The sequence below is a fragment of the Clupea harengus genome, chromosome 22 (genome assembly GCF_900700415.2).
Source record: "Clupea harengus chromosome 22, Ch_v2.0.2, whole genome shotgun sequence".
Taxonomy (NCBI): domain Eukaryota; kingdom Metazoa; phylum Chordata; class Actinopteri; order Clupeiformes; family Clupeidae; genus Clupea; species Clupea harengus.
This window is the reverse complement of record NC_045173.1, coordinates 936,051-953,293: the sequence shown is the minus strand read 5'-3', so window position 1 is coordinate 953,293 and position 17,243 is coordinate 936,051. Positions and strand designations below refer to the sequence as shown.

The following is a 17,243-nucleotide window of genomic DNA, read 5'->3' as shown; positions in this document are numbered from 1 at the left end:
TTGCAGTTTTTAATTTATTTCAATGTTAGCAGACAAACAACTTGTATTGCTTTTGGAAATATACTACATTTTTGCCATAAAAAATACTGATTGGTAAAATATGTTTAAGTGTCTTTTGTAACTGTGAAAATTGTGATTATTTTAGGGGGCTTCAATGCCTTTGCAAGCCACTATATACCGTTTGTTCTCTTCCGACATGTCCTGTGCCATTTTGTACAAGCAGTATGTATCTATGGGGGTTGTACCCTGACACTGCATTTCTGATTTCTAGAGCTTGGCCAAAGAAGGTTTCCCTCGGCTGAACCAGAGACTTTCCAAACTGATCAGTCAGTGTCCATTTGCAAATTCCACTACCCCTGTGTTGCATTGGTTAATAGGCTACTGGGCATCAATATATACACCACATTATTTATTTCCGATTTCTACGAAAGATGTACAAATAAAAACAACCACCCATAGGCCCACACTTTGCCACTCTTTTAGATAAAACAATTAAGGAGACGTATTTATACATACAATTAATTATCGTTATTAATGCAAAAAAATTTTTTTTCAATATACACATTAAAAAGTCAATCTAATTAAAACATCAGTGTAGGGCAGACATTGAAGAAAACCTAGATTGTAATGCTTGCAGTTCGTTTAAAATTCGTTGAGCGAGACTTTTATGCCTATGAATTTAGTTATTCTGGCTTTTGATATTCCACATAACTTTCGTAAAAGCATTAGATAGCCTACCAAAGTTAATAAATCAGACCTAGGTGGGTAAGGAGGTGGGCCAAGAAAATGCTGGGAAAAGTTCCTCCCCGTTCATGATCTCAAAAGTCATCAGACAATAAGTTCAAGCACACTCTGGGGATACAATGTAGGCAACTAAACAATGTTTCGGAAAGGCGAGGAGTCGGTCGATCGGCTGCTGTGCGGTGGAAGTTTGTGGAAAGAGAATCAAATCAGTCTCCAAAATTACGGTATGCAACGCTACTACTGCTTAAAGCTGAGACAGGACACGTGCTGGAAATGATACGGCCTCGAAATCTCGAAATCACAAATTTAGTTCTGACGGAAAATGCTTAATTATAATTTGTATGGTCTATATAGTGCTGTGCTTTTAAAGGCGTACATTGTTCACCATGACAGATTACAAAATAGGCCTATGTGCAACAATTCACAAAATAAGTGCTTGCAAAGCAACATCTTGGAATGCTAACTAAGTGGCATTATTTTACCAAAATGCAGGAATTTGTGTAGTTTTATAATCTCACTGGAATATTAGGATTAGTAGGATGTTTTCAACGCCCTTGTCATGAGCGCATACAATACGTTTTAAAGGCTAATTATTAGGTATTTCAAATCCGTGGTCTCGTTCAGTTTGGGGGCACCTGATGTTTGGCACAATGGTAATATGAGGTTTGCTGGTATAGGCCAAATTCTTCTGTGTTTATTTCTTGTATTCTGCTGAATTTCAACGATCCAACCTTTTAAATAGCTTAATTCCAACCATTTAGCCTCGGCTAAATGTTGGAGGAAAAATAGCCTACTTCATTCAATAGGTTATGAGTGCGTGTATGCCTTTACTGAAACGTACTTATTGTATACTCCAGAACACCCCTTTTCGAAGACGTCTCGTGTTGTCTGTCTCCCCCCTTGAGGCCATCGACCTTCTCCGTCATCAATGTCTGCAGAGAAAAAAATGTGTTCAAGTTGTGGTTTGGAGATAGTTGACAAATACCTGCTCAAGGTATGCGACCCGACTCTTGAAAAATAGCCCGGAGAAAGTCCCTGTGCATTAGACACATTCTACAAGTTCAGGGTCTTTGGTTTTATTTAGGCTCTTTTAATAACGCCTTCTCTGTTAACTAAACGGAGCATTTGGTCATTAAAGCCTTTACTTTAGTCTAATCATAAGTTTTAACCAAACATTTCAGGTGAACGACCTATGCTGGCACGTGAGGTGCCTGTCGTGCAGCGTGTGTCAAACTTCCCTCGGACGTCATGTCAGTTGCTACATTAAAGAAAAAGAAATATTTTGCAAACTCGACTACTTGAGGTATGCAATTTGACAAACTAATCGATTGATATTTTAGCTTTTGAATTGCATTGAAGCGACAGCTATATTAGTGGTTACATAGTCCCAGGCAACTGAATAAAAACAGATTTATAGCCTTCTTTTTACTTGAGTTTGGTTTTTAGCTCAGTCTTCATTGTGAGACAGTGATTTTCACATTACTGAAATTCATGTAGCCTTTATGTTACAGGAAATATGGAACACGTTGTGCCCGTTGTGGAAGGAACATACATTCGCATGACTGGGTCCGGCGAGCTAAAGGAAACACCTACCACATGGCTTGTTTTGCGTGCTACTCCTGCAAGCGACAGCTGTCCACAGGAGAGGAGTTTGCCATGTTTGATGAAAGGGTCCTGTGCCGGGTGCATTACGACCACGTGCTTGATAATTTGAAACGGGCTGTAGAAAATGGTTAGTTGGCTACACCTGTAGGCTACAGATAGCCCTTTGGCATGACATTCCGTTACGCCGAGCATTCACTCACGCTTGATGAGTGACGAAAATCATGCCTACCGGTATATTGTATTGGTAAATTACTCGATCACTTGTTTCAGCACACTCGATATGACGACCGTTGGGTTTCTGTGATGGACAAGGGAGGAACTGGTCACAAATAATATTCCTGAAAGTAAAGACTAGGCCTACCGAGTAGATGGACTTCTCATATGTGATGTTCTAAATGCAGGCAAAGAAGAGAACGATGAGGGAGCTGTACCCTCGGAGCAGGATACAAGCCAACCCAAGGCATCCAAGAGGGCCCGCACAAGTTTCAACTCTGATCAGCTTCAGGTAAGCACAACAAAAAGTTCCTTATCATACTGGTTCAGGGAATAACACACGTGCTTGCATAGCTGTAGTGCTTGGCCACTTATCTTCCCGGACTGCTAATTAAATTAAGAAATGTTTAAACACATAAGTGCAAAGGCTACGTGTTACTTAGGCTATTTCACTTATTAAATACTCCACTCCCTTAAATACAGCATTGCACGAACACTTAAGCCACACTTAATCATGAAGGCCTGTGAACTTTATTGCAATAGTCGAAGCAAATGGCATTTTACAGCTGGGAAATAGCTGCACAACAGATGTCAAATCGTCCACAAAATAAGTTATAGGCTTTGTGCAGACCTGCTTGAGTCGGTACGTGTAATTAACAATGAAACCATATCTGTGGTGAAAGTGTGTCCCATATTCTAGCTATCAGTTCATCTACGGAGGTAGAACACCGGTTAGCTGATATGTTTTGGTTCATGGTATGCCTAAGGTGCTTTTAATTTAGGACAGAGTTATGCTTTGAATCATTATCCTGCTGAAAAATCCACAGTTGTTGGTTGAATTATTTTTGGCTTATTTCTTTGTTTGCATCCAAGATTACTCTGACTCTTCTGTACTGTGTGACTCTTCTGTAGTGTGTAACTCTTCTGTGGTGTGTGACTCTTCTGTAGTTTCCCAACATTTAGCATAGAGATTGAGATTGCCAAGATAAGATGTCATGTAGTTTAAATCATTTCTGGTAAACAAAGGCTCTTTTAGACAATTAATTATAAAATATGTTTTGTTGTTTGTGTTGTCTGAATGGCTGCTTTCACTGTGTTTGTTTATCCATTTGAATTCTATGCAACCTACACATTAATTTTTTTACCCTTTAAAAATATGAGATCTTTAAATGATTCAGTAGTCTACTTTGAGTAACATTTATTGTCTTGCTTGTTTCAACAGTGTGAGGGAAGGTTTATGGAGGAGTCTGAATGCGCTCTCACTGTTACATGGCCAACTTGTTCATTTTACATGCATTACCTGTGGGCTAATCATTTCCAATGTACCGTAATTTCCCAATCATTAACCGCACCATATATAAACTGCATGACCGTACTTTATGTAATTTTATTTAAAAAAAAATAAGTTTGACCGCACCCTTGTATTAACCACATTGTCTTTCATGTTACATCATCCTGGGGCTCATCATTTGGGCAAGAGCAAGGTGAAAGGGAATTAAACTTTAATATATCCCAGTTTAAAATCCATCTCCAGACAGCACTCTTTATAGGCCTATCTAAACCTGGCCCATCTAAAGGCTGACATAGTGTTTTCTGATATTCAAACAGTATGACGCTCCCATGAAATGCAATCTCTGTCCATAAAAGCCTCATAAATGTTTCCTCCATTATCAAGTTTATGGGGAACCTATGGTGGTGTCCGTGTGACCTAACATTAAAGCGTGAGCGGCATTGGTTGGAGAACAGACCCTTGCATGCAGATCAGCCACCTTGGAAATACGCCCTTGTTCAAAGAAGAACTCATATTAAGTACAAAATCGTGGCGTTTGCTATATATGCCCTCCAAAAAGCATTACCAAAATGTTAAAAAGAATGAGTTTTGAGAATATGAATTCTTATCTGAGAAATGTACTGAAGAAACTGAGAAAAACTGTAAGTAGGACCTCAAAACTGTAGCTGCATGTTCATGTTATAATGCAAAATACAGTTATTGACTAAAGGAAAGCTTTCATTTGTGCGTTTTTTTTCATATTGCATTGCAAAATACTTAAGTACAGTCGTCTGCTGTTTAGTGTCATCCCCCAGAACATCTAGGTGTCCATTCATTGTGTAAGTCAAGACATGCAAATGGGTTTAACTAGTTATTTGGATTGATGAAGATTTCTTAACCTCATATGCCACCAAGCCAGAGTGGGGAAAAATGCCTATGATCCTCACGACTGGATAACATTACTTGGTTCCCATTGCTTTTCAACAGGTTGTATTTATTGTTATTTATACTTTCCAGTCTCAACTGATTTTCTGCATCCTGCTACAATTTTCTTCAAGAATCCCTTGGTGCCTTGTTGAATTGAAATTGTCACTGACATGAAAATGATACTTGCAACTTGCTAGAAAATAATATTCAGTTAGTTGGAAACATGCAATAATCTGGTATGGTGATTTAATCATTGTGAGAGAGATTGACAAAAGGACTTGCATGGTGGCACTGGCATATTCATTGACGTGATGATTTACTTTTGAGGCATAAACTAAGTATTTTGAGAGAGTTACGGGCTTTTGCAGGTTGTGTCGTGCTGTTTGTAAGATTCGTTAGAAATATGCACTTACTGTTTAGAAAATGTTATGGATGCTAAATGGACTGCATTTATATAGCGCTTTTCTACTCACAGAGCACTCAAAGCGCTTTACACATTAATGCCTCAGACATCTACCCATTCATACACCGTTGGCAGAGGCTACTATCTAAGGTGCCAATCTGCTCATCAGGAATGGTTGGGGATTCAGTGTCTTGCTCAAGGACACTTCGACACTTGGTGAGGAGTTGGGATCAAACTAGCAACCTTCCGATTGATGCAGGACTACCTCCTGAGCCACAATCTCGATCACGATTTTAGACGTGTACCAAGGCTTCTGAGAGAAACTGTACAGAAGAAAGGAATCGCTTGTCTGTTGCTGAACAAGTGTGACGAGCAAACATACTCGCTCATCTTTTCAAAAAATATTTTAATTTTCTAATAATCTAATTACGTTAACCTCCTTTAGCTACAAAGCTAATAACAAGTTCGCGCTAGCTGATGCTGAGCTTAACATGTTTGCTAACCATCCATTGGCACTAACATTAACGTCTACATTACAAGTGACTATCTGGGGGCTTTTTCAGCTGCCTGGTAAAAGAAACTAGATCGACCAAATCAAACTTTATGTTGATACTGCAGATGTTACATTTAACAATTCCTTTGTTTGGGCTTTGTGTGAAGTTATTATAGCTAAAGGTTATGATAAATGGGACCGTAGCTACTCGCCATGATGTAGTTGGTGAATTTGACAGTCATTTGTGGCCATGCGCACCAGATGCATAAAGTTACATGTCATAAGGAAGGGAATGGCATTCATCTCATCAGACATTGATAATGCACCAAAAAAATCCCAAGTCCAAATCGGGTCTCGAGTATTTTGAGGGCGAGTCGCAAGTCACTAGGCGTGCGAATTAAGTCGCAGACTCGAGTCCCCATCTCTGATTAGCTAAGTTAGTTAGCCTCAAAGCTAGCAATGTCAGCAGTACAGCCAGAGAATGTTTCGGACATGAAGAGGGAGAAAATGACAGGACCATAGGTTTGTTACACGCTACAACTTTATTAGTGTTTCACAAATAAACCAACTGGAATACTCCTGTATACTCCACAGATAGTGGAGTTTGCTGCCTTGTTCGTGGACTGGAATACTCTAGGACAGGGGCGCAGATAGCACTGGGGACGGGGGGGACATGTCCCCCCCAGATTCAGAGTGACCCCGATCCGTCCCCACCACTCTCCCTACGTAAGGCGACAATCATCAGTTAATAACTCTGCACAGCTGATTAGGCGATGTTAGCGTCCCCCCAGTTCAAAAATCCCATCTGCACCGCTGCTCTAGGATATGTACCAGGGTTGGGGGGCCTGCCTAGTGGCCATAGTGAACACTCCCCTGGGGGTGCTTGCAAGGGAACCTTTGCATTTCACACCTTGGGACGCCGGCATGTAGCCTCGAGTCACATTGAGTTCAGGGCACCCTGAAATCAATATCTGCTGTGTTGGATTTTCCACCATTTTGGATTTTTATCGAAGTGTTTCTTCGCTACTCCTTAGACAAACACATTTTTCACAGATTATCTTCAGACACGGCCTCATAAAAGATTTTAAGTTTTTTGAAAGCATTCACCCAGCTAACAGCCAATCAACATCGGTGGCAAAGCTGCCAAACAGAAGGCGAACCCATATCTCAGGAGCACTTTCATGTATCTACACCAAGACCCTTAAAGGGGATCCAGACAAAAACGCCCCATTTTACCACTTGGGGGCGCTCTAAGAAAAAAACATGTTCTTGTCCAAAGGTCATGCTTTTTTTTTATCCTGATATCACAACACGTTCCCATTTCCTGTTCTGAGATTGTATTTGACAGCAAAGCTTGTGTTGCTACCTTAAGACAAGAGTTGGGTGCGGGAGTCATGACTGCATGGAGGTGGGAGCTTGAGAGCAGTGTAGAATAAGATCTACTGCAAAAGGGAATTAAAGAGGGAACAATTGCTGGGGTTTTCTTGACCAGGTCAGGGGCTTAGTCCAGGTGATTTATTAGGTTACAGTAAGTTATCTCAGGTGTGACTTTAAGTAATGGCTTACGTTGGAGTAAAGGTTCAGTCTAAATCACAAAATGAACAAATTCATCTGTAGAGTTCGAATTGTACCTACAATTCCTCCCCGGTAGCCTATGTTCTTAATACTATGTCCACTGTCTGCAATTTGACCGTACCAATGAACTAAGAGTGCATGATAAAAATGTATTTACATGACGCGTTGCTACCACATAACCAGCAGAACAATTATAAGACTCTTCACAACGCAAAATTGTTATCACAGAGCTTAACAAGAGGCACTGCAGAATGAGTGAAAGGCAGCTCTGGGTCGTACACCTGCTTAATGATTTTACTGCCACAACCTTTTCTCTAATTTCACTTCACTAATCCTTGCCCTTTTTGCAGTGGCTTTTAAGCAGTCAGTTCCAAGGTAATATATACTGGATGTGTGAAGTGTATTACCCTTAAGTTCCCTGATGGAGAAGCCACATGTTTAGTTCATTACATAACAAAGGACATGTGGTCAAGTTTGACAATCAGAACTTGGACAAATACTTTTTTGCTGCCATTTTGGAGGGGTATGATTTATTTCAGTAGAAAATATTTCTTTGGAGTTGTGCTAAATGCGATTTTTCCTATGTCTCCAAATCTTAACATTTTATATTGTAAACCTGTGAATGTCATAGAATGTTTACTGATTGTTTAACTGGCCACATGTATGCCGCTGTATGTCTGGGTGATTTTCAGGTAATGCAAGCTCAGTTTGTCCAGGAAAATAACCCAGATGGTCAGACCCTACAGAAGCTGGCGGAAAGGACTGGCCTCAGTCGCAGAGTTATTCAGGTAAGACTTCATCATGATGATATTTGTACTTCTTTTTTTTAGCATTGTAATGTTTCTGTCAGGATAAAATTCCTTCCTGCCGATTATTAAGTCATAAGTCGTATGTGGTATAAGCATATGACGTGGTGCCAGAGGGTCATCTGCAGACATTCAAGTCTCTTAGGTGGAAGCCAGGAGAAACTTATTTGGACCTGGGGGGCTCTGAGTGTTTTACATTTAGACAACTTTAAGGAGTTTGTTATCCTGGAACAGTTAAGAAATGGTGTCCCTCATCACATCGAAATATATCTTAATAGTCAGGAAGTAGCTGAGATCAGGAAGGCTGCCATGTTGATTCATATGAACTTGCGCACAGAGAAGTGTGACGAAGAGAGAGGCCTGGGGGGGGGTAAGAGAATGTGAGTAGATCATAGATAAGAACAATAGGTCAGAGGGGGGTGAGGTTGGAGGCAGGCCCACAGGGACTGGATCTCATCGTGGAAGCTGGAGATCCTCTAGACCTCCCCTTCAAGAGAAGTTATCTAGCATTACATTACTATAGGGCAGGGCACATTAAATCTAGTTGTCCATTCCTGGAGAAGAAACGTTCCATCAGACATGATTCTTTCAAGACTGTTACCCCTGTTAGTAGACTGTTGCCCCTGTTAGTACAGACTGTTGCCCCTGTTAGTACAGAGGGGAAATCTGAGTGGGAGAGAAACGGTAGAGTGGTGAAGGAGGTGAGTCCCTCCTGAGATTTGTTAGCTCTCTGTCTTTGACTTCTGAGGTTCCTTTTTTTTTTTTTTTTTTTTAAAACAAGGCTGACCTTTTTTTTTTTTTTTTAAAACAAGGCTGACCTTTTTTTTTTTTTTTCACAAACGACACACAGTAACTCACGTGCATATAGTGGCGACACAGGACAAACACGCACACGCAGGCCTGAGGTCGCAGTGAATGTAATCTCTGCATTTCTCCCATCCTGGACTGTCCTTCCTCCAAGACCCCCCAGGAGCAGTGGGCAGCCTTTAGGCGCCCGGGGACCAAGTCAAGTGATCCGTCTTGGTCGGGGGACGGACAGTTCAGTTCTTCTGCATGTTTTTGTGTTGGGGTTGTTAGTGGAGGAAACCCCTTGGGAACACGGGGAGAACATGCAAACTCCACACAGAAAGGCCCGGGAGATAGCCCACCTGAGCACTGGAGGCCTGGGGAGAACCTACCCCCCAGGACCAACAGCGCCCCATGCGGGAATCGAACCCAGGACCTTCTTGCTGTGAGGCGGCAGTGCAAGCACCTCCTGTGACCATTCTTAAAGATATGGGTGCAGCCCAATCAGTTTTACTTTAAGGAGTGTTAGAGTTTGGATGTTGAATGTCCCCCCCCCCCCCCTGTAGGATACATTTTAAAAGGCTACATATAATAAAAACTGTCAAATGGAAAATACCAAGCAGTGTTAGATACAATGATGAAAAGCAACTGTCAGATAGAAATGTAGAAATGACAGTCAGCAGGTCAATGCACTGGGTAAAAGGCAGTTACACAGTTGAAATGTGGAAACCATCTAAGTCGCAAGAAAATATAATAGAAAGTAAAATACAGAAGTTCTGTTAAACGGACAAAGTCCAAGAAAGGCAAGAAAGCACAGTGCAGGGTGGACAGATGACCAAGACATCGGCTGAAGGCCACATAACACTAAGTGACATCACCGCTGGGCCAATAAAAGGTCAAACATTTCCTGAAGCTGACGGAACGCGCCTTCTCCAGCTTTTGATGTATCACTGCATTGAAAGCTGTATTGCTCTTATCATTTGCCAGTAAAAAACTTGTCTTGTACAACGATCGTCTCGTCCGGTGGCTCCTTCCTAAACCAGCTAAAGAAAATACTTAACCCCCCCCCCCCCATCAGGTGACATAATCCCAATTCAGTAAACACTGAATAGGATTGCAAATCATTGGCTATAAATACTCCCACACTTTCATTATTACTCCAGCCAAGGAAGTTTTTCATGCAGTTTGTTTTTAAGTTTGCTACTGGCTCGATTTCCATGAAACTTAATGGAAAGCGAGGGCCAAGGAATAACCTGGGCCATATATTAGGGAGCAGATCCAACTCGTAGGCAACTCCTCTAATTTAGTTTCACTTTCGCTACCGTTGTATCTGGCTTTGGCGGAGGTCTGCGCACTCTGAGTGACCTTCTAGTTTCTTTCTTTCTTTCTTTCTTTCTTTATTTATTTATTTTTAATTGGTCACAAATTGTTGTTTGAAGGTAATAGCAAGAGATTGTTGTGTTCTGTGAGTGGACCCTGCTCCACCTGGGATATGGCTGGGTGAAGGCCACGTAAATGAGATGTCATGTTGGAGGGATTTCCACTGGAGTAGCCAGCAGTGGCGAAGCAGTGCCTGCCCTACACACTACTTTGTTTACAGTCTTCTTACCCTCGTCATCTTATTGAACTCTGAATCCATAATGTTCCCACACAGAAGTGCCGCTCCAAATTTGCTTCTCCCTGTCTAGCTGGCATTCGCCATTGTCAAGTTGGAGCTGGGAACATTCCTGGCCAAGTTGAATTCACACAATTACCATAATGTTTCTGGTTGACACTTCCATCAAAGATTAATGTTCCTGAGTTGGGTATATAGGACCCAGACGTGTATACACCCAGGATACAAATTGGAATCATTTGAGGCCAAACACATATTTCACCTTTTTTTTTTTTATAAGTTATTTCTGATCTGACTAAATCAGAAAATTGGAAAATCAGTTCAAAATCCCAAATTTTAAATGGGTCAATACTGAAAAAAATGGTAACTTTGAACTCGGTTTTCTATTTTGTTTGTTCTCTTTGTGATTGAGCTGGTATCCCTGGCGAATAGCAGAGCCCTGTGGACTTCAAATCATAGAGTATTTGTAATCTAGCCAGCTAACACACAGCACGACAACTGACACTGCAAAACCAATTTCGGACAGAAAGAAATTCCTTACTTAGCACAGGTTTACACATTGCCCCCCTCCCCCATCCTTTTCTTGATTCAGTTCAGTTGATAACAGCGAAATAGGGGAGTGAGATTTTCAGTAGATCTCCTGTCAAAGGTTAATAAGATACAATAAGTTTAAATGATTTCCCTGGTCCTCCACTACCAGCTACCGCCAAACAGCAAATTAATATCTTCATTTCAAAATGAATTATGGCAACCGTGAGGCAAAGAAGGCTCGAAACTGTACAGATTATACAATGTATACAAATAATACCGGGTGACCTTATTGACAAGTGTCTCATCCAAATAAGGCAAAATATCCAAGCACTAATTGAAACATTGTGCTACCATAGCATAAATGCTAAAGATGGTTATTGCCAGAGAGAAAAAAAAAAAACCTTACAATGGTTGGATCCCATAGAAAAATATTTATGAAGTTTTTCAAAAGGTTTTCCTCCTTAATATGCAAGGATGTCAGCTGCATTCCCTCTTTTCTTCTCTCTCCTTGAGATACTATATAATAATAATAATACATTTTATTTCACAGCGCCTTTCATGTCACTCAAGGACGCTTTACAATTTAAAACAGGAGCAAACAAATAACAAAACAATTAAAATTAAAAGTGCAAGTAAAAACAGCATGGCAACTACAGTGAGAATGCAATCCTGAAAAGGTGGGTTTTGAGAGAGGATTTGAACTGAGGGAGGGAGTCAATGTTTCGGATGTCAGGTGGGAGTGAGTTCCAGAGTTTGGGAGCAGAGCGGCTGAAAGCTCTGCTCCCCAATGGTGGTAAGCCGGGCAGAGGGGACAGTTAGGTGGATGGAAGAGGAGGATCTGAGGGAGCGGGTGAGGGTGGCGGTGTCAGGGGGGCGGTTGGCATGGTGTGAAGGAGGTCCCAGACAGGTTAAGGAGGGCAAGGTTGTGGGAATGGCTTTAAAAGTATGAAGATAGAATTTTTAAAGTTGATACGGAAGTGCAATGGAAGCCAGTGGAGTTGCTGGTAGGGAATGGGGTGAATGTGGTGGAAAGAGGGGTGAGGGAGATTATACGGCGGGCAAGTGGAGTTCTGGACCATTGGAGCTTATGGAGGGATTTCTGGGGGAGACCAAAGAGGAGAGAATTACAGTAGTCGATACGGGAGGTGACAAGGCTATGTACAAGAATAGAGGTGGTGTGGGGGGTGAGGGAGGGACGGAGGCGATTTATGTTACGGAGATGGAAGTAGGCGGTGCGGGTGGAGATGTTGATATGAGATTTATATCAAAATGCCACACTAATTCACACATAACCCCCTAGACCCACGAACAGAGTGATGGTGGGAAGTTTGAGAAGAGGAAGGAGGGTTTTTACTGTTTGTTTTTTTTGTTTTGTTTTGTTGCATACTTTTTTTTTTTTTTTTTTTTTTGCATACTTTTGCAAGCTGCGAACTGGCCCTTATAAAAACGTTTTCCATTCAGGTTTGGTTCCAGAACTGCCGAGCCCGGCACAAGAAGCATGCGAGTCCCAGTCACACATCGTCTGGTCCACTGTCGGTCCTCCAGCCTGCCAGGCTCAGCCCTCCTCTGGTGGACGAGTTGCCCTTGAGCAGCTACTCTTCAGTGGGTTCGCCCATCCTCACGGCTCTGCATTCATACATGGATGGTGAGGAGGCAGCTGTTTCTTTTATTCTGGGTGTCTGGTGTCACTGCTGGTAGCTACTCAAGACAATGGGGTTGCATTTAGAAACCACTCTTCTGCTGGTCTTACAAGGGGTCCCATTTGCAGAGCAGGAGAAGCATAGATCCTAGAACTACTAAGCTAAGATGAATGAAACTGGATTGATTTAATAGTTTTGAAGTTGGATGCAACTATAGTGTAATGTGGACTAGGTGTGGGTGGGGAAAAGCAGTAATGGCATTTGAAATTAAACCAATCCCAAACACCCGTTGAAGGAGAATTTAATTAATTATTTATTTTTGAACGCACCGGGGGATACAGAAGTTGATGGTGGGTCTTCTAGGGAAAAGCCTGTAAGCATGTCCTTGTTGGTGTGCTTGTAGTCCACAATTGAATTGGCTCTTCACTAGTGCAGTGGTAGTGAAGAAATACTCTTTGTTGTCAGTAGCTGCTCAGGAGGATGTTCTTATTATGCTCGTCTTGTTTTCTTATTGTTGTTAAGACTGATTAGCATTTTTTTTAATGATCTCACTGGTCAACAATGACTTTGCCATTGGGAGAAAACCATAGGATCTTAACTATATCAGGTGTCCTGGTTCGAATTTTTAAAATCAGGATTTTGAGTTATACCTACAACGTATAGTTGTCATAATTTCATATTCGATTGCACGTTATCTGCATTTGGGCCCTGTTTTGACACCAAAAAACAGCTGGCGGACACAACCTACTCCACCCGGGTGGGTTGTCTAAACTCCAGCTTTAAATTAAACTTTCTGTCGAGGCATGGATTTTGGATTTCGGCTTGGCGACTGGCACATTCCCTGTCAAAATTCCATAATCACAAACCATCACTGCCCAAGTCTGATTTATCTATCTGGCAAAAAATATCACGCCTGCATATTCTGTATTGCTAAAGACGCAGGAGCGAACAAGTGTTATGGGTTAATACAATGAATATATTTGCAAATGGGCAAGGTTAACACATATCCTGGCATATTTTTAAGAAAGAATATAATGTTTGTTTTAAAAAGTTAGACTCAAGCATCTGGGAAGAGGTAGTCTGATATATCCGACTTGAATGTAATGCTCAATCAGCAGTAAACCAATGGCATCCATGATGGAAATACACAATAATGACATTTCTTGTTGTTTTTATGCTGTTCTTTCCCTGTCAGTGGGATATCCCATATCGTCAGTACAATCACCAGGAGCCTCCTATTACACAAATGAATACCTTGATGTCCACTCTCCCGTTGATCCAATGCTCAGCTGAACAGGCTTTCACTTGTGTGTGACGCACCTTGTTCTACCAAATGCATTCATTTATTACGAAACCATGTAACACCGTAATGCCTTTTGTACATGAAAAGCACAAACGCGTTGGCATTGTGTCCATGGAACATTAAAGGGAGCACAATCTTTCCTGCACAGAAAAACGGCTGTGCTCATCATCCTGACATGTTTCGCTCTATATGTGGAAAATCCATCTAAGGACCAGCGCAAGAATCTGAGATTAGAAGTTGCCAGATTAAAACATCATTGGCTATCCTAACTGCTACGCAGACATACTGCACAGTCTATTTGACTTGTCATTCTATGCTATCCTATTGGGAGTGACAATCTGTGCGACTCAGTGTCATGTACATGAGGCATAAGAAATGTTGAAAATCCATCCCAGCAGTTACAGACTTTTTATGGACTAGTTAACATGTCGAGGTACACTTAGCCTTTTGGAATGTGATTCTGGCATGGTACTTAGTTGGGCTTGGGTTTTTCAAGTTGTTGGTGGTAAAAAATACCCGCAATTACTTTATGGCAAGGCCATTTATCACGGTAAACCATTTCAGAAACAAGGATTGAGCCAGTGTAAGTGAATGGGTTTGATTTGGTTTTCTCTGAAATCCCTGCCAAATAATACTGTGAAAAGTAACGTTTTACTCATGCTGGAATGTGTGCCAAAAACGTATTACCACAGTGACTAACTCTCAAAAACGTATTACCACAGTGACTAACTCTCAAAAACATATTATTACCACAGTGACTAACTCTCAAAAACATATTATTACCACAGTGAATAACTCTCAAAAACATATTATTACCACAGTGAATAACTCTCAAAAACATATTATTACCACAGTGAATAACTCTCAAAAACATATTATTACCACAGTGAATAACTCTCAAAAACATATTATTACCACAGTGAATAACTCTCAAAAACGTATTATTACCACAGTGAATAACTCTCAAAAACATATTATTACCACAGTGAATAACTCTCAAAAACATATTATTACCACAGTGACTAACTCTCAAAAACATATTATTACCACAGTGAATAACTCTTTTGGTCACTTGAAATGAATCTCTAAGGTCTTGGGTATGCTATAGGCATAAAAGCTCTCAATGGCTCCATCATATGAACAGATAAATGGCCATCCAACATGTATGACCCCGTCACTTGTTTCAAGATGTCGATGGGAGGGCCAATGACCTTGAACCATGTATATGCAGACCCCCTCTCGCTGTTAACACCCCACCCCATCCTAACACAAAGTCTTTTCACAAGGGAATGTCTTTTGGAGAAGAGAATAAGACAACTACTTTACAAAAATCTCCAGTATACACTATACTTACTCATGCAAACGTTACATTTTGACACATAACACTGCTTAACTGTCCAAACACATTATACTGTACGAGTAAGCATAAAGATCACACTAGCATACACAACAAACAAAGAAAAAATACTCATGACTGGCCATAAAACACTGCTTATTGCACAGAGAAACACAACATTTGTTTGTTGTTTGAATATGTGGTGTATTACTTGTATCGTTTTAACAGCATTGGCGAGTATGTTGTGCTAAAAAGTTAGCCTGTGCTAAAAATGTTAGTCTATACAACACGCAGATCTCCTAGTGTGAGATATTTAACCTTACTCATCCAGTTCCTTCCTTAGATAGTAGGTCATCAAGTTGTGTCTCCATGTTACACAACATATCCTTGAAATTGAAAAAAAGAAGTTCTGTTATTTCCATATCTCTGTTTACATACGCATGAGTGGACATGTATTATCTCCTTCGATGAACTTCTATATCTACCACCATCTTCTTTGACATGGCAGGGCTTTCCTCAAAATAAAGGATTCTACTTCAACCTGGGTGGTGTTTTGTTTACAGTGGACTTTCTCTTCCCTTAAAGCCACAGGTAATGACTAAGTCATTGAATGTGAATAGAACAACTGATTAAGTGGTGGGTGTTTACACTGTCCTGCTGGTGCTGTGACTGACAGATGCACATACCGAAACGTTTCAATTATTTTAGGTACTTTTCAACAACGGCATGAGCGGCTTATGTGCCAGGCGGGTAAAATAACACATTCACGTGTTCTTATTTCTGACAGTTAAAAAAAACGAATTGCCAATGAAAATGTGGGACTATCGGGAAAATGCAGGATGTGGGACGACACAAAGCAGGACTGGCTTGGTCTGCCTAGTGGAACTCCTTTTTCAGTGCTTCAAATTAAATGTCCTCTTTTTTCACTTTTTTCAAACTTTTAAACTCTCTCTTAGACGCCACATGGAATCAGCATGCTTGATTTAGTCAAAATCACCTGTTTTTCTCCCAGTAGCAGATGAAAATGTCAGTGTATCCTTTTGTGTGTGTTTGTTTATCTTTCTTGTTTCTTTCAGTGTATCCTTTTGTGTGTGTTTGATGTTTATCTTTCTTCTTTCTTTCAGTGTATCCTTTTGTGTGTGTTTGATGTTTATCTTTCTTGTTTCTTTCAGTGTATCCTTTTGTGTGAGTTTGATGTTTATCTTTCTTTCAGTGTATCCTTTTGTGTGTGTTTGATGTTTATCTTTCTTCTTTCTTTCAGTGTATCCTTTTGTGTGTGTTTGATGTTTATCTTTCTTATTTCTTTCTCTAGTGCATCCTCCTAGTACATCTCTACTTTTCCAGCCTCTTCTCGCCCATTCGATGGCACACCTGCCAGTCAACCACGCCTGAACCTCCCATCCAGTGTGAAAGACTTGCCTCGAAGAGGTCATTTGAGAACCACAGGAAAAAATTATAGAAATTGGAGTCTGTTACACTAGAGCTCATGACTGATATGGAAAAAGGTGGATTTAAGTATCTTTATTGTTTAATATAAAATATTTAGTTTGTGTTTAATATATCTATGTTGATAATTATTCCCTTAAATGTATTTTTATGAGAGCACCCTCTTTTAGAATGTTTTGGTTTAATATTTTAGTCTGGTTTTGTTTTTCCCCAGTCAATGATGACTTGTTTTGTCGATAGTTCTCATCACTTTGTAAAAAATTAAACACTAAAGCAATGCATTAACAGCTGTTTTTTTTATTATTATTGTGTATATATTTATTAATATTATTATTAAAAAAAAATTGAACCAACTTGACCACTCAGACCTCGTTAACAACTCGGCCAATGAGGAAGTAGCTACTGTCGGTGTGAATGGGGAGATGTCAGCGAGTAAGTGGGCGTGTTGATAACGCCCCTCACCCTTTACGCTACAAATGTTACGTACCGGTACCTGCAATTGCAGTTTTTGTTTGCTAAAACTTTAATAAATAGCACAACCACTCACCTA

The 17,243-nt window shown here is 40.6% G+C and overlaps 1 protein-coding gene across 1 annotated transcript; it reads left to right on the top strand.

Annotated features, from left to right (window-relative positions):
• Positions 1-770: 770 nt before the first annotated feature.
• Positions 771-16,743, top strand: LOC105893804 (LIM/homeobox protein Lhx8-like). Its single transcript, XM_031560393.1, has 8 exons — positions 771-968; positions 1,602-1,738; positions 1,926-2,047; positions 2,256-2,476; positions 2,751-2,854; positions 7,923-8,018; positions 12,430-12,613; positions 16,560-16,743. The coding sequence occupies exons 2-8, from the start codon at positions 1,673-1,675 to the stop codon at positions 16,637-16,639; spliced, it is 873 nt and encodes a 290-aa protein (XP_031416253.1). The 5' UTR covers positions 771-968; positions 1,602-1,672; the 3' UTR covers positions 16,640-16,743.
• Positions 16,744-17,243: the final 500 nt, after the last annotated feature.